Source organism: Electrophorus electricus, chromosome 3 (genome assembly GCF_013358815.1).
Source record: "Electrophorus electricus isolate fEleEle1 chromosome 3, fEleEle1.pri, whole genome shotgun sequence".
Taxonomy (NCBI): Eukaryota; Metazoa; Chordata; class Actinopteri; order Gymnotiformes; family Gymnotidae; genus Electrophorus; species Electrophorus electricus.
The window spans coordinates 3,338,597-3,355,000 of NC_049537.1; the positions used below are offsets into that span (position 1 = coordinate 3,338,597).

Genomic DNA, 16,404 nt, shown 5'->3' on the forward strand with positions numbered 1-16,404 from the left:
GAGAGAGAGAGAGAGAGAGCGCAGGCGCGATTGAGTCCGACGGGCAGCACGGTGCAGCATCGCTACCGCCGAACGGGTAGGAGTGCCGCTTGGACAGCCAACGAGCCCTGCACGGTAGCGCCCCAAAGCCACTGGAAACGCACCGCATATTTTACGCCCCTGAGAAACTAAAAGCTCAAACATGTCCGTGGGTAATGACTTTGGGAACCCTTTAAGAAAATTCAAGCTCGTCTTCCTCGGTGAGCAAAGCGGTAAGTGGCAATTCGGAATTTGCGATAAGTTGTTTGTTTTTTTTGTTTTTTAAATTATTATTAGCTCGCGAGGGGGTCCGTTGTAGGCTGCGCCTTCTTTAAACGATGCGGCCATCCTGGAGGCGGGCTCTGTGCTCGAGGCCTGGCGGGTTATTTCACCGGGAACGGCGCGTTTCGTTTGATGCAGTGCGAACTTTATTCCCACATCATACGGCAGGATGTCTGAGTAAAAGCTCGGGGATTCTGTGGCAGTCTAGCTGTGTTCATACGCCGCTCAAAGACGAATTGTTGCGGACAGTAGTTAGTTGTTTGGATCTGAGGAACATACAAAACCCACTGAATTAAGTTTCTTTTTCGGAAAGTTAAGACGCACATTTTGTGTTTTTAAGATACACTGATGCTAAGCTTGTCGCGTTTTAAGTTATTTAATAATAACGTTTACTGATATTTATACACGGCGTTTTTTTTTTTCTACCGCTGCTGTTAATACTTTTATAAAATTGTTAATTGCTCTGAAAAGATGTTCTATTGTATGATGCACCTTTGACGTCGTGCACAATATAGCCGCTATACTTGGTGTAGTATCGATGTAAAATAAATAAATAAATGGGACGTAGAGACACACCCTGAGTATGACTGTTGGAGAACTTGGGTAACTGCATCCTCTCTGTACGACGGTGTAGCTCCATGATGATGGCGATGATAGTGTCAGCAGTCAGTTTACATATAGGTTGTGGCTACGGTTGACCAGCAGAACTTTTGAAATGTGTCCGAGTGAGTAAATACCCTTTGATCAGAGAGGCTGAGCTCTGACATGCCTTACTGCAGGGTCTTCATCTTTTGCTATTTGTTCCTGCACGTAGAATAAATCAACTTTGTGGAATGGTTCCGTTTAGATCTGTGGATCTGTTCCGTGGAGAGCCTTCTGCATGCAGCAGAGTAGTGTTGCCGTGAACATGCGACACTCTGGGGAACGTGATCTCACCTTTTGTTTTATTCAGTCTTGCCTGTGTTGAGCATTTGGGGACAAAGAGCGGTAATGTTGGAGCTCTCCTCGGGGTTGTGGCCGGGAATGACGAGAAAGACGTGATGTCCAACAAATCCCCTTTAGTCTGCTACTTCTCCAACACTTTGTCCCTTTCTGCTGCTGGTGCTCAGGCTGAAAACTACTCCACGACGGTGCCTTGAAGGAATCACTTTTCTGGCGTTTAATTAACAGTAGGATCAGAGTACAAAGATGGCCGTGATTTTCTTAGATGTCTGAAGCGGTTGCAGGTGCACAAATGGCTGGGAACATCCAAACTTGGGCGAGCACGTCGCGCAGTCGGCTCCAGCTGGTCATAAATCCGTCCCGCCAGTCGCAGAAGGTTTCAAAATGAGTTTTTTAATACTGAGCGAAGGTGAGTGCGAGCCTGAAGCACGGCCAGCAGATGCTGCTGCTATCTGACCTGCTGTTCGCCGGTTCGTTCCTGAAAGCCTTCGGAGACTCGCGGCCTTCGGATAAGACGGCTCGTCCTTTGTTACAGTGGGAGATCAGTTCTAGAGGACGCCAGCGTTGCAGTGAACACCAAGACACTCGAGGAGGACAGTGTGTATCAGTTGCCTGTTCTTCGATTAAGTTTCTGTTGCGGTGGTGATGGTGCTATAAAGCTTTCTTCTGATGGCATCGCCCATGGTGGAGCCCATTCTCCTGCATTAAGAGGAATAAGCTGAACTGTTTTCGGTCTCGTGAAGGACGGCCTGTTACTTCGAACGATTTTCTGCCGTCACGCCTGACGCCTGGTCAATAGCCCCTGCTATAGCTCTGTTTGTAAATTCAGTGGAAGCAGGGATGTCACATGACCTTCCCTGTGTTTATTCCTCCGTCTCGCGTCAGAAACACTGGGAGAGCGCAGTTAGAGGGGCATCGATTTTCATCGCAGGGAAATGCGATAATCTGTTTGCATACAAAGGCATACATGGATACGGGGGTAAAAGGATGAAAGAGCTCTAATGGACAGTAGAATAAAGATTTATGCCCTTCACGTCCCATGTGCAAATCTCTGCTGGCTGTTTCATAACGCAGACCCGAAGTACTTCCGGTCTGCAGTATGCCGTTGTCCCTGGCTTGCTGCTCAGCAGCGTCCGAGTTGCATTGCCTGTCTGCGAAATGTGCACGGATACGTATTCCCTTCCAAACACTGCGTTTTGACACAGACGGCTTCTGGATCGGTGATGTCAGTGCGATCGAGAATGACTTTTACGTACTACTAACGCGTCACAATTGGCGGCAGTCGCGGTTTGAAGTATCGACGGTTCTGGCGGTGCTTTTTGTTAAACTGGCTCTCGTGGGAGGAACGCGTGGCATTAAGAGAGGAGCGGGGGAAAAAAAACAACAGGAAATATAAGTTATAAGGCAAGGGGGCCGGGAATGAGACAGAGGAGAGAAGCTTGGGACTTCAGGGAAACAGGGAAAGGCTGGAGGGCGGCAAAGGAAGAATCTCTCGCACTAAGTGGCAGGGGATAAGAAGTGGCGTCGTGTGGGGTTGCTGTCCGTGGTGCTGAACGCTGGCGTCTCGGTGTCTGAGACAGGGAGGCTGGTCTGAAACGGGTTAAAGGGAGGGGGGAAGAGGGAAGAGGCTGCACCCTGTCTTTTTTTTTTTGTTCGTCCCCTTCTCCCTCCTGCTTGCCGAGGAGCTCGAGCCCAGGAGGCGAACCAGGAGTGAGCCGTCACCGCATCCGTTTTTGTGTTTGTTTATTTTTTTATTCTTATTTGTTTTGTTTTTTTTGGGTGATGCACTGCACGCCAGGGCGTAACTGCGGCTGGTGGCTCCGTGGCCGTGAACAACCACCAGAGAAGACGCCGTCGTTTATTATGAACGCGGCTGACGGGGCCGGAAGCGCGGAGAAAAAAGACAGCTAACGCACACCGCATTCCAGTCCTTGGAGTTCTGACACGCCTGGACCAATCGCGGGATACTGGAGGAGTGTTACCTGAGACACTTGCATTGTGCTTGTGTAGTCAGGAATGTCAGTGGAAGACTTTATCTTTCAGATCCTCACACTTTATTTTTCAGATGTGCAGCTGCAATGTAGAACACAAAATATCTATCAAGTCTTGGTTCCTCTCAAGGTTTCTTCCTCATGCGCTGGGGAGTTTTTCCTGGCCACTGTTGCCCTCGGCTTGCTCAGCGGGGACTCGGATTCGATTATGTGTAAATCTGCTTTGTGACAACGGTTGTTGTATAAAGCACTACATAAATAAATTTGACTTGACTTGGCTTGATGCACTCTTTTTAGACCAGGCACATGTAGAATTTGGAAACGTTGTACAAAAGAGCAAAAATGCGGCCACTTGGTTGTGCTCGTTGGCATACGCGTCTGTGTGTGGCATGAGCCTGGGTCTGGTAGTCTGGGCTCGTCACGGATGATAAGCAATAAACTCAGAGTAAGAGCCCGGAGCCATTAATCAGGAAGGCCGCGTGTCAAGTGAGCTGTCTGATGCTGTATCCAGTCGCTGCTCAGTCTCTGGCTCCACTTTACACAGGCAGCATGGATATGGGGAATTAGCTTCTGTGTGACTGAATCCATGGATTCCCGGCTGGTTAGAAGATCGGTTGGGCTTTTATTTTGTTGTTTTTTTTGTTGAGTGATCTGTGAAGCCTGCTCTCACTGAGGAAGCAGCCTTTTGCCAACTTCCAGGCTCAGCGTAACAAACAAGGCTTCTGGGAGATGGCTTCACACTTATTACTGCCTTTACTCAGGTGCCGATCCAGGAGGAAGTCCGCTATCCAGAACAAGTGCGCCGAAAATGATCCTTTGGCACCGCAACAGAATTGCTCTCTCTCATCAATCTGAAACTCACTGCCGTTTTTCGGCGTAGTTTAGTAATAACGCAGGGTGAATAATGAGTCTGTTACTTGCTAAATTTTGCTGACTCACTGGAGCGGCCGTGTAGGCTTTGACCGGTTTATAGGTTCTTTGTAAAGGGAGACGTTAATCAGCGTGTCTCCAGGCAACAGTGTGTGCAGCTCACTGCAAATGAACCAGCGAATGAAACCTGGATTGTTCTGCACACTCAGGACTCGCACCAAGCACTGGAACTCTGTCCATTCCGCTTATTGATTGTCTTGGATGTTTTCTAAGGATCTTCCAGATCTAAGCCAGGAGATAACGGCTTCCTGCGTTTTTACGATTTAAGGAGGTTAAAATAAGACAGGCAATTTTTACTGGTTTACTCAGAAGGGGGAAGGAGATTTAAAACATTTTTCTCTCTCTCTCTCTGTGTGTGTGTGTGTGTGTGTGTGTGTGTGTGTGATTGAATGAGCCTTTGCAGGTTTCTGCAACGTCAATATGTGAAGTGTAGCAGCACAGTCTAGTTTAGTTTTAACACACTTGCTGAGCTCCATCATTCAAGTTCAGCCAGGTGGAGTAAGAGAGAGTTAAAGAGCCCTAACCGAAACTACTGAATGTTTATGGCATATCCTGTTTAAATCACAGATGGAAACTTGGTTATGTAAACCAGCTTCTCAACTACGTGCCTGTTTTATTCCGTCTGACCCGCTGTTCCTCTGAATACACTGACCGCAGGCTTCTTTGACTCTGTAGAAGACGTGAGACGCCCTGGATGTTCTTCTCCAGCCTTTCACCACTCCAGAATAATGCGAGATCAAAATCCATTGACCGACCGCCCAACCTTTCATACCACGAGGCAAAAGAGTGTTTTCTTCTGGAAAACCTGAGTCTAATGGGTTTGAATTGGCCTCCTGGGACTGGAGTCTCAGTTTACCTACCGGACATTCTGCCTGCTGCCTTCTCCTCCCGGTACACAAGTACCGTACGTGTGAAATGCATAAAGAGAGGAGGCTGTGTCACTGGCTTAGTCATAGGGAGGAGGGATTTACTATTGCACTAGTGGAATGCCAATGAGATGCATTAAATATTGCTTTAGCGTTAGTCTTAATGCGCACGCTGTAAGACGTCAGTGAACAGCTAGAGCTAGCTGAACCCACCCCATTATCCAGTCTCTCTTCAACTGCTCCTTACACTCCGCACGTGCGTGCGTGTGCCTGTGCGTGTGCCTGTGCATGTTAGAGAGAGAGACAAAAATACACTCTTTTGCTCGCTCAGTGCTTTTTGCACTCAGTGGTTCCTTCTTGCATTTTAATGAGATTCAGTTTTCTCTGTCCCAACTTCTCTTTCTCTCTCTCTCTCTCTCTCTCTCTCTCTTGCTCTCTTTTTCTTCTCTCTTTCTTTCTAAACACCTAAAACAAAATGGGCCTCAAAAATGGGTGTCAAGAGGCATCTTTTCCCGCTCCGAGTTCTTTCTTATGCCTATCAAAAATCAATGTACAATCCATTAGGATATAAACATAGTTCCCTTATGTGCTGGGAGCTGCACGTTACCTGGACCATCAGCATCGTGCACAAATACAAACTAAAGACATCCACTAAGCTCCAAATCATTAAAAGCAACACAGAATTTTAAAACTGACCATTACACCTGTTTATTTATTTTTTTCTTAATAAAGATGTCTTGACTTGCCATTACACGTCTTCTCAGTAACCGTGCCGACGGGAGGAACGCGTATTTCGTGTTGGCGGATCCGCGTCGGCAGTAAGCTGCACAAATTTATCACTGCCTGCTTTATTTATAGTGGAATTGATAAATGACATCACCTTGCGGGAGTGTGCCAGTCAAACCAAAGGCTGCCCCACCCAACCCCCCCTTCACTCCTCGGGGGCTGCTTGACTGTGCCGGCTTACTGCAGGGGGGAAGAGAGATGTCTCAAGCCTCTAGAAGTTATTAGTGAAGCTGTCTGGAATACAGAATATGATTCCTGACTGGCTCCCCTGAAACCTGTTTATATGCAGCAGTCAGTCAACATTTAAACAAAGACCTGCAGCTCAGTACCGATGCTCTGAGCTATGGCTGTTGGGCTTGAGCCTGTCACAGCCTGCAGAGAGCACAGAAGAAAAACAATCTCCATTTAGCAACAACTTTGTCTATTACTTGTCTTGGTATCCAAAACGAATGGGCTGGCATTGATTCTCAACGCAGATTCTCGCAAAACTGCCGATTACTTGTGCTTGGCGAATAAAGAAATGAGCTTCCTGCAGCCTGCATGTCCGATGCGATGCTCGTGGGTTGTAAAAGTGGTTGTTGGTGTAATGGTGACCTCTGTGAGGTGCTGGCGGACCAGGCGTGTCACGAAGGGAAGCCCCAGCATGTACGGACTCGAGTGCTCTCTTGGGGCTTTCTGCTGCTGTAAATTATTGTCGGACGGGTCCGTGGTCCTGGAATTTCCACACGGCCATGCACAGGCTAAGGGACCAGGTGTCCGTTTGACGGACAGTTCGGACCTGCTCTTCACTTGAAACACTGTGCAAACGGGTGTTGTTTTTCTTTCTGCGAGGGGCAGTGTGCGTTTGCCCTCCCCGCTGCCTCACCCTGCTCTCCCGGCTCTCCCGGAGCTCAAACGCATCCCTTCTGTGGATCTAAGAAGCACAGCCCTTCGGCAATTAAAATGATGTCACCACTTAATAAGACAGGGACAATGAATCACATCACACACTGCTGGATTCTGCTGTGAGCACATAAGTGCCCAGAGACTTGTATAAACAATTTTGCTAAATGCTAAGATGTCGAAATGAATATGATGTCACCCTTTCTTATTCATCAGTAATCAGTAATGTTTCCCTACAGAAAAAAATACAATTTTTTTCTCTGAAACTGTATCTTCTGGGTTGAATTTTCTGGATTTTTTAATTATTTATTTTTCCATTCTTTCTTTTCGGTAAGTGCATGTTTCTGAAGCTAGGCAAACAAATAAATAATACATAAATAAATAATTACCTCCCTTGGGCTTCCATTGGATGCAGAACAAGACATCAAAAATCTAGTATACTTTTAATGTACCACTGATTTACCGGTGAGATATTCAGTGTATTTGGGTCATCAGTACAATCTCATGGTACGAGCTGCTCAACAGAACGCACGGAAAGTCCGAACTCACCTGGAAGTGCGTCCCTGCTGCGCAGGTATTTGCGAGTTCAGTGGACAGTGATTTGTCATTGCCCTGCTGGCTAGATTAAGAACCCAGCGACATAAACAAGAAACGTCATGTAAACAAGTCCCAGAGTTAACACAAACAGAATACTAGCCATGAAAATATGAATACATAATGATTTTATGCTAAAATATTTGTTAACTCGATAAACATTATTATATGTATAATTATATATTATATTGGATTATATTATGTGTATAATTTACACAGTAACCAAAAGATATCATGACACTGAAATGCTTTTGTGCTTGTAGTTCGAAAAACCATTTAGAACCAAAAACTTTGGAAACCTATGAAGGGTGAGGGTTATATCATTTATTTAATTCACTTTAGAATAATTTTTAAACAATTATCATAAAACAGCAAATACTATTACAAAAGCGTAATTTTTATTTTTTATTTTTTGTTATTTGATTAAAAACGTCATTGAAAAACACCATAAAACTGTATTTAGCAAACATGGATGCCTGTCTGCCTGTGCATCGGCGGAATTCTGCAGGTCTTTGCTGGCAGAGCAACATTACAGTCATTACAGACTATGTCCCCTGTCCGTGCAAACCGGCGTGACCATTAGCTCTTCCCACAGGAGTGTCCGCCCGCAATAATCCATCAACCCGCATCGCCGAATTAAGATGCGGGCGGGGACGCGACAGGATCGGAGCTGAGCTGGCAGTACTGCGGAGGTGAGGAGCAGGCCGGGACTCCTCACTCGCCAGCGGGTGGTACCGTTAAAAATATCTCGCTCCATTTTCTATCAGTCTGTAAGGCAAAAGACAAACGAACCGACTGGTTTGACGAGTAGAATTCATTAGGCATTTTTACGATGGGACGTGCTCACAGCTTTTAGGGGAACCGAATTCTGACATCCTGCCTCCGTGCAGAAACGATACGGCAGAGTGTGAGCTAGGGAGATACCGAGTAAATAGACCTATCCCATCTGCTGCTGAAAGGGGAAAAAAGAGATCTGATCCAACACGACCACTGTGGACACGTTGTCGATACGGAGTCCCGCAGTTTAGTCCGTGTCTGTGTGTGCTGGAGAGAGAGAGGGATTTTTACAAATTCTTTGTGCCAGATGTAAAGTCCGTTGGGATGCGAGCATTCACTTTTTATTTCCAGAGATAACTCCGGGTCTTCATCGTTTTGTGTCAGCAGAGCCGTGCTCTAAGACGGCGTTGTCAGCCTGGCGCTGCCGCTGTCGATCTGTTATGGATCGACTCCGTGCCCGGTAACGGGGGGTGATTGATCGGAAGGCGTGAATTCTCCGCTCTACCTGTCCCTGACCAGGCCTTTCCGCATCGCTCCATATCGGAACAAACGTCATTTTCCAAAACATATTGCACCACGAACGTGGATTGATCTCACCTCGGGTTGGTTGTCCTTGTCTTTGTTTTCAGATTTTGGATACAGGACACGACAAAATGTAAGGGGGGGAAAAAAATAAAAATAAAAATAGGATTTTTCATCTACGAAGCTCATAAAAGAGCCTTCATTAAATGTTTTACTGGAAGGCTGTGAAGCATGTTCGTGTTTTACAGCGATTCCCGTAAATCTCCCACCACGCTGTTCCGTTGCAGGAACACGAGACATGGGAGGATGCGGACTGATTTACGGAGTGATGAAGAGGAGCAGGCCCTAACCCATCTGTGAAATCACCCCCGGCTCGTCCATTAGTCCGGCTCGTCTCCCTTTGAAGGGAGGGCGCTTATGTGCGCATTCACCTCCAAACTGGCCCTCTCGCCCAGCTCGAGGTCTCAGTGCTGTGTACGTATGGGACGTTCTTCACGCAGTCCTACGGACGTGCAAACCCCCCAACCCCCAGGATTTTAACCCAGCAAAAGTTTATATTTACCAGTCGAGTTAAAAATCAGGAAGAACTTTAAACAAGGTCATAAATAATGGATTCTGTAAGGGATCTTAGCTTTCAGCTTTGTGAGTACTTCCATGTAAATATAGCAACAGTAGTGTTCAATGACTTATTTAAATATTCTTGAGTTTAAAAAAAACCTCATAATACCATCTATTTACCTTTTAATGGTTATTTATGTAAAATTTATTTGTATTTAAATTTTAGATTTAAATTAATGTTAATTCATCTTTTCCCTTTCAATCTTTTATGATAGGATTTTATTTCTAAGGCACCTTTAATTTAACTTTCCATGCCTATATGAGAATGCCTTTCCTTTTGGCTATAATCTGATTTATTTTATTCGGTGCAATTTAGTTCATTTGAATCGTCTCCAGGGGGTGATTCATTAATGGCCGAGCAAATTAAACTACATCTTCTCTCTCCAGTATTTCATTATAACGAGCTCCAACTCTTACCGTGGCGATCGCGGAGGGTCTGCCGCCCCTTTTGTTCCAGCTCAGGGACGAAGTCTGTGCAGTCCTGCTCCGCGGGTGGAGCGTGCACCGGGTCTTCCTCCGCTCGCCTCCGTCAGGGGGTCGGCGTGGCCTGCAGAGCTGCAGCTGCCACTCGCATCCATCACCCAGTGCTGACGGAGCTCTCTTGCGCCGCCAGCACCGTGCCTTTTCCACACACTCCTGTCTGTTCCTGAAATTTGGAGGTCCATGGTGAAAAGCGTGAGACCTTTTGTATAAGATTGTTTAGAGAGGTAAGGTTATTTCCGTAAGAGAATCTGGAGATTCGGTACAGATTTGGTAGCGGTTTAAACCACACCGGGGTGTGTAAAATCCACTGTAACCCCCCATGGACACTAAAGCATTAGTCAGGCTCGGATGGCCCTTTTTTGGAAAAGAAATATTTTCCGCATTCATCACCTCATTTAATATGTACACACACACTCGGAGAGAAGACAACAAAAGCTACAGGGAGTGCTGTGTGTGTGTTTGTGAGAAAGACACAGAGAGAGAGAGAGAGAGAGAGAGAGTGAGTGAGAAAGGCAAGCATGTAAACCAAACTGTCTAAATCTAATTCCATGGTTAATTAACACAATTCCAGCCCAACTGGAGAAGGTAACAGTGTGATGGAAGTGTGCAGACGTGTTCAGCTGAGTGGAACGACAAAACCCCCCAACATTTTCTTGTTTCTCCCTATGAAACCCGTGGTTGAATATCAGTTCCGAAGCTCCCAGTGCCTCTCACCTTCCACCGGCACGGTCCTTCATTTCAGGGGCTACTGGTTGCTGTGCCGAGGAGGTAAAGTGCCCACCCCCTTTAATCCCCTGCCACCGTTATGCATTGCCTCTCACACAACTCCGAGGATGAATCGCACTAATAATCGAGGATTCCACCCTCTGTAAAGTGCTTTCAGGTAGGCCGGCACAAAATGCATCACCCTTTGTTCTAAACGTGTCGTGTAGCAGTGGAAGCACTTCTGTTGCAGCTCTGTCGTGCTGCCACGGGTCCGCTTTAAAAGATGGCATTCCTTGCCTGTTGTTATTATATGAGCTAAAGAACTAATCACACACGCAGGGACACCTTCCTGGGAGCTGCCTCTGGGAAGTACGCCTTTATAGTTCACTTGGACGCGGCAGTGAATCAGAAACATTAATTTACATTTGCCTGCCGCCTAGGTGTGACGCCGCGGTCACAATTTGGCTCGAAGCCAAATTCTGCAAATTGCAGGAATAGGTTTTCTTGTTCTATTTAGGTTGCAGCAAATGTCAGTGTTTTTCATGTTTCTTGCTAAAGATGTAATGTCGTCTTTTATCTGTTCAGTTCAGTCAGTTAAAAGGACCTTTTCCCAGGTGTAGACTGTGGAATTACACCCGTTATTTACACCCATATAAACGGTACATGTAATTCAGTTTATGATTAAAGCTATATGAGTCAGGAAAATAATGGGATCTTTATCATTTTGTCTTTTGCCATAAATAGACAGAAATGTATTGACTCCCACTCATACTCCACTTAGCCAGGTCAACTAGAACAAACCAACATATTAACCAAGGTGGGAATATGTCAGACTTCTGCACACATCACGGGGTGAAGGAAGATATTGAGTCAAATGTTAAGTTAGACCAGAACCAAGCACGTGGACTCTTGGATAAGGATGAGGACACTAGTTCATGAGATGTTCATGAGAACATTTTAAAACACTTCTAAACACATCTAAAAAAATAATTGCTGTTGTGCAAAATCTATTATTATCATAATCTACCCGAGGCCATTACACTTCATTTTTCCATAACTGGAAATAAATATTGTCTGGAATTTGCACTTGGTAAATAAGATTAATTTGAATAGGGTGACGGTGGTATATAATGTTAACCAGCTGATAAACATTGTATTTAGTATCGCCCACACACTGAATTTGTGACTTGAAGTCAGTTCAGTATTTGGTTATTTTTTTGCAAACTGGATGCCACATTAGCTGGATGAAGGCTGTGTTTTGAGCCAAAAACCAGCTACATTATGCCACTCGGCCCTCAATCATCTTGGGTACGTCCGAGTCCTGTGCATAAAGTACACGTTAATATCTAAAGCCTGTCTGCTTCTTTATATTACGCATGCTTTATATTATCCATGTGTGGCTGGATTGCTGCCCGTCTCTTCACTCTCATTAATTCCATCCAGTCTTGTGAGGCTCCTTCACAACCAACTTGAAACGAGAATGAATACCTGAAAATAGAATGACAGACACCATAAATCGCTGGTCCTCACTTCGTTCCAGCCCAGTGAAGATTCACTGCGGGTCCGCCGGAATTCACAGAGTACACTTGCCGTATAAATGACTCATTCCAGCTGGTCCTGGGTCTGACTGATATTGACAGGCTACAGGTCCCAATTACAGATGAATAATTAGCTTGCAAAACCGGTATTGGATAATTCTGCTATGTATGTCTCCATCTGAGCATGTGAGGCTAGCCAGTCTGAATCACTAGCCACTATACATTTTCCTAGAATACAGATATAACATATGAGAAATATTTACCCTATTATGAGGTCCTAGTCATGAATAGTCATCTCGCTGGGTTTTCAAGCCCTGTCATCTGTCACTGGGCTACAGACAGACAGGCTGGGAGCAGTAGGTTTGACCCCGTTGGACCTTTTACGTGGGCACGTTGGAGGGCAGCTGGGCTGCAGCCGGGCACCGGTCTGGTACAGATGATCCATGGGCAAAGATGCGGCCGTCGCACGAGGGGCGAAACTTCCTGGGACCTTAGCTGCAGGGCTGAATCCAACAGAAGGAGCTTTAGAGAAATGACTCAAAGAGAGAGAGAGAGAGAGGACAGACAAGATGGAGGAGTGACTGAGAGGAAACAGGACTGCAGAGGGAGCTTCTCGGAGCAAAATGGGAGCAAAGAAGCAGCATGAAGAAGCTCGAGGGAGAATCAGAAGACAACGGTCTTCAAATCCGAAGGACATGGAGAGTGCGTGCACCATGGGCCAGGGCTTCGACTCATTCTGCATAACAGAAGGAGGTCAGGCGTCTCTCCTCACAACTCTCGGGAAGCCTCTCTGTGTAACCGCCGCCCCGTCCAGCGTGTGTCCTGTAATTTGACTCCCGTCGGGCACCGCGCGCCTGGAAGGAACGACTAAACGGTCCGGGTCCCTGAGAGGAAGAAGAAAGATGGGAGGACAAGAGAGCTGTGGAACAAGTCCGGTGCTCCTCCCTCCAGAGACGGACTCCGTCCTCGGGCTGTGTCCTTCAAGCTTGAGCCTAAGCACGTGGACAGGTGCAGCTATTGTGTTTCTGGCCACGGTCTATTTAGGGGCACTTCTGCTTGTGCAGATTAGCAAGCGCACCAGGAGGTCCGGCCAGGCAGTTCAATAATCTTGCCCCCGCGTACTGGTGGGCCGCCGCCACTAAAATCCGCTCGGGCACACCTCAGTGCTGCCGTGTTTGGTCGGCCAGAGAGAAAGCAAACAACTGAACGAGTGTGTTTACCAGGACACAGAAAGAAAGAGGGTTAGATAGACAACTGTGTGCTTTAATGCCACATTCTTATTATTTGAACAGTAGCGGAGAATGTTTAACAGTTTAAGCTGTTGTTTCCCTACAATGCGTCTGGCTTCGGTGTCTTAATTTTGCCCGCATGATCCCTGCTCTCAGATAGTGGCGCTTTGACACCCCCGGCGTAGCTGCATTCACCACGCACTCCTGCTCTGTCACATGCGTTGGGAGACGCGGTGGGCCCATGGGGACATCCGTGCTGCCTGTGGGTCTTTCTGCCCGTAGTAGTGCTCCGACATGACTCACGAACCTCACTCACGTGTAATCCCGTCAGACACACTCTGAGAGAAACTTCACTCCCATAGTCCTGTTGGATGGATGGGGACAGAGGGGACAGAGTTGAGACAGGAAGAGGCTGGATGAGGACTAGCAGACTACAGGCCACTGTTTCTTATCTCAAGACAACAACGAGCCGTCCTGGTGTCATACGTTTTAAAACGTTTTGGTGGGTGGGTGTGTATATGTGTAGGTAAAAAGCTTCAGTAGACCTGACAAGAGGAGATGATGGTAGTGAGAGTTTTATTTGTGTATTTAGAGATACACAAAAATGTACAATGTGGTCATAAGGCTTAAAGACTGCAATCAAACCAGTAACATTAAATATTAGGATGAAAATATGACTTTTCATCCTAATATTTAATACTTAATAATTATTTAAAATGAACATGCTTTATGTCTTCCACTTCCATCTGAGTGGGTCTGTATGGAAGTTCTAGTAAGTATGGATGATGAGATTTATGTTGCGTTTTTCTTTGGTGGCCTTAACATTTTGGCCTAGATCCACACATTTATCAGTAACATTTAGTGAAACTCATAACCTAACCCACCCTGGTGTGTCTCTCTCTCTCTCTCTCTCTCTCTCACACACACACACACATACATATACTTGATTTCCTATAAACCTGCTTCCACAACCATGCTGTTGAATTAAGTTTTCTTCGCTTTCTTACTGATCGGGAATTGGGCATTGTCTCCGTAGACCCTGTCAATATCCAGGCAAGTCTGAGCCACACAGTTAGCAACTGAAGCAAATGCCATGCCTGCCAGCAGAACGCGAAAGAACCAAAGATCCATGAATGATGAAGAGACATGACTCTCCTTTCATCGCATCTTCACAGAAAAGGTGAAGATAATTATATGCCGTGAGCCGCACCTGAACGTTTGAATGAGCAGAGTGATGATGCGGCATGGGGGGGGGGGGGGGTGAGGGGGTGGCACCTGACTTCCTGCTCCCCGTCCCTCACGCAGGCCAGGGAAGCAGGAGGCCTCTCCGGCGACCCAGGCGGTTCTCTCGTGTTAATTAAGCCGACATCACCTGCTCCAGCTTTGCCCGGTGGATTTGCTACTCCGGTAGTGGATGTGCTCTCCTCCCCGATCCCCGATGATCCTCCCCTTCATGGCAAGAGTAGGATATTGAACTGTCTTGTGTTTCCTGGCAAGCCAGTGAAGATGAACGAACACACTTCCAGACTCAAAGCCCGGGCTTAATGGCTTAGAATAAATAAGCATCCTGTGGTCAGACAATAAAAAGCAAAATGACATACAATTAATAAAAACGAGAATTAGAGAATTAAAAATGGAGAATTTAAAGGTAATGTTTACTGTTCTGTTTGATGATGCTTTCCTTGATCACCCCAGAAATACACGCACATCGGAAATCCTTCCTTACATCCTTAAGATACACACACACACACACACACACACACACACACACACACACACACACACACACACACACACACACACACACACACACACACACACTCTCTCTCTCGCTCTCTCTCTCTCTCTCTCTCTCTCTCTCTCTCTCTCTCTCTCTCTCTCTCTGTTTTTAATGCTGTATCTTTCTTCCCTGAGTGAGGGACTCATGTCCCTGTGTATGAAGGTGGGGCCAAGATGTCCATCTTGCCCAGCTTTTGTGTATTTTTATCCGTCTCTTAGCAACTGAGAGGTGGTGCCAGAGTGTGGCAGACGGGGGGCTCTGATTGGCTCGTTGTCCCTGGGGATTGGCTGGTGACAGGAGAAGTCGTTCCTCTGTGTTCTCTCTGGGGGGGTTAGAAGCTAAGAAGTGTGGTGTCTTGCTGTGTTTTAAGAGCAAGACCAAAAAGCGCGTGCATTAATGAATCCTGCCTAGGTGAACCCATGACAGTTTTCATGCCTGCGCGAGATCACAGGCACTGTGAGCCAAATTCACGCGCAAGTTCCTTGTCATGCATTTAAAATACTGCAGTAGCTCCACTACTGTATTTTCAGAGCCATGGAAAGACAGACCTGCAAACCCAGATCTGCGTTACAGCCCAGCAGAGGTGGTGATGTAAAAGAACGTGGCGCGTGAGTACAGCCTACAAGACCCAAGCAGCGAAAGCCATCTTCACGTGAGGCTGAAATGTGGTCATATCCATCTGTCCCTGTCGCCGCGAGAATCATTGCACCCTCCCCCACCTGCACCACGGGGCTCTTTAGTGGTGAACATCAGCTTGGCTGCGATGAAAGCCTCTTTGGGTTCATCTTTGGGTTCATGGCCCTGCTGCCGCGGCGGCGTGGCTGTCTCACGACACCGTGGGAGCTCTCCAGGCACACCGCGTTCAGCACGCGGCGCGTTCAAACATCGGTTACGTTCCGGCTGTAATTGTACTTCCGCGTGCCTGCCTTTTGCCTGTTCTTTCATGGAGCAGTCGCGCGCTTCGGAAGTCCTGTCAAACGATTTCCTGAAGTAATCGGGAATGTTTTTTTTTTTTCTTTTTGTTGGCGTTTATTAAAGACTGCGTGGAGGGATAAAGGTACACTAACATTTCTACTTTGTTGCATGTTAGCTACTCTCCGCTACTCAAGTGCTAGCATTCTGGCACTGGGTTGTTTGAAATATTTTATGAATTCTGAAAGTTTTATTTGAAAAGGTTTTTTTTAGAGAATAAAAAGCCTTTCTGGATGAATGAAAAAATGAAGTGCTCCGCAGTAAGAACGTCACCTTTGTCTTCTTGTTGCGCTTCCTTCTGTGATACATCCTCCGTAATCCTTTTACCGCTAAATTGCCCGATCCCCTTTTCTGGATACACTGTTACTACTCCACTGCCTCTCCCTCCTGCCAGAATTATGTTAACTAAAAAAAAAAACTGTGCAAGTTGCTTAAACAAAGAGCTCAACCGTAGCGTTTCCGGGTTTGTTTTTTTGTTTTGTTTTTTAA

General features: G+C 46.4%; 1 protein-coding gene across 1 annotated transcript in view; it reads left to right on the forward strand.

The window, feature by feature from the left end:
- Positions 1 to 24: 24 nt before the first annotated feature.
- The window catches only part of rab6ba (RAB6B, member RAS oncogene family a), a 53,150-nt gene continuing 36,770 nt past the window's right edge, over positions 25 to 16,404 (forward strand). Inside the window, exon 1 of the mRNA XM_027007763.2 lies at positions 25 to 251. Coding sequence (XP_026863564.1) covers positions 182 to 251 — 70 coding nt within the window. The 5' untranslated portion in view covers positions 25 to 181. The remainder of the gene's footprint in view (positions 252 to 16,404) is intronic.